At 43.1% G+C, this 1,614-nt stretch overlaps 1 protein-coding gene across 1 annotated transcript; it reads right to left on the reverse strand.

Annotated features, from left to right (window-relative positions):
* Positions 1-38: 38 nt before the first annotated feature.
* On the reverse strand, positions 39-1,058 carry SARC_14916 (hypothetical protein; the record flags this gene model as incomplete). Its single annotated transcript, XM_014290950.1, has 2 exons — positions 39-146; positions 926-1,058. Coding segments are annotated over 2 exons (241 nt in total), but the record flags the coding sequence as incomplete, so codon positions are not given.
* Positions 1,059-1,614: the final 556 nt, after the last annotated feature.

Consider the following 1,614-nt stretch of genomic DNA (forward strand, 5'->3'; position numbering starts at 1 on the left):
GTATGGTAATGAATAAATGGCGATGAACAAAAGGCAACTCATACCGAAACCAGCTCAAACTCGTCAAAATCATCCGGGCCAATCTTTGTCTTAGATTCGTTACCATCCGGTTGTCGATGCGAATACTTCCGAGACGATATAACCGTCTGAGTGGATGATGCAGCAGAAGTGAGGTATTGAACACATTGTATGCTTGTGAAGGGCACGGGGTTAATTGATGCGTGCCACATTGAAAACTACACATGTACACGCATTGCAACTATCGTTTTCTACACACTACCTTGGGAACATTAAAACAGTACATGCGTTTCATTCATGCATGCACGAAACCTGTGCTGCATTACCTAGTCATTGTAAGTATGAGTAGTCCATTGATCGAGATAGAGGTTCCATGCATGCATGCAAAGACGAGTAGTTCGGTACATAGACATCGCACACATGCATAGGGTAAGCAGTACATTTGATACACAGTCTACTAATGTGAATGATACACAGACCGCATATGCGAAATAAAAGTAGTACATTGACAACGACAACATATACGGGGCAGATAGATCACCTATCAAACAGACGTTCAGGGCTGTCATGCATGGTGTATGCACATAAGCATTCCTTTAAAAAGGAACGTACCAGAATGCAAGTCTCTGTAAGCTATACCTGTCACATACATATGACAGGACTCAATAAGCATACACGAGTTATGTAGTCTGTCACACTGTACACGCGGTTGTGCACAGAGTATATCTAGCACAAACATCGTATCTCCATACAAACAAAAGCATATAGATTTACTGCCAGTAGCCACCGCACTATTAGTAACAAGTCTTATAACGTCACCAGAGAATTTAATCATCACATCTCACACACCTGTGAGAGCTCTATAAGTGACCGTCACCTGAGAATTTAACCATCACATCTCACACACCTGTGAGATCTTGCCTATCACATTCCACGCATGGTTGCGCATAGAGTACATCTGACCAAACGTAGCAGCCCCATTTAACGGTTCTTGGCCACGACCACGGGGGAGCATGTACAAGTGAGGGTCATTCGGTTCTCTGAATAGTAGCAACACAATAATTTATATATATATGTGTGTGTGTGTATGTGTGTGCGTGTGTGTGCGTGGATGTGTGTCTGATGCACAGGTGCATCCAACTGCGATAAGATCAGCGTCTGTTTGGACACGATTAACGCATTAGTGCACTCATATCTTGTCTTACACTACTTAGTCGCCCCCAGAACATCCTCTACAGGCACATGCGGCTGATTATGCGGCACTTTCCCAAGGGACGGGAAAATATAAAAGGCCCAACACCGGTCTGAAATATTCGTATACTACAACCCAATAAACCACTTGTTATCGCACACATCCATGTACGTTGTCTTCCAGGGCCTGTAAAAGGGTCTCCTATTTCCGAATAGATCCATCTCGACAAGTATTGACTTGTCGTCGTCTTGTTGGAGATACGTCTGGTCTTAGACAGATCTGCAAATACCAAATATGCACTGCACTGGCAGACTTAAAGTGATGGTATGCCGTCAGATGGTTGTTTCGTTTTTCACTTGATCATTTGTATATAAAGATCCATAGCACTGTTCAAATAGATGTAC

Source organism: Sphaeroforma arctica, assembly GCF_001186125.1.
Source record: "Sphaeroforma arctica JP610 unplaced genomic scaffold supercont1.5302, whole genome shotgun sequence".
Taxonomy (NCBI): Eukaryota; class Ichthyosporea; order Ichthyophonida; genus Sphaeroforma; species Sphaeroforma arctica.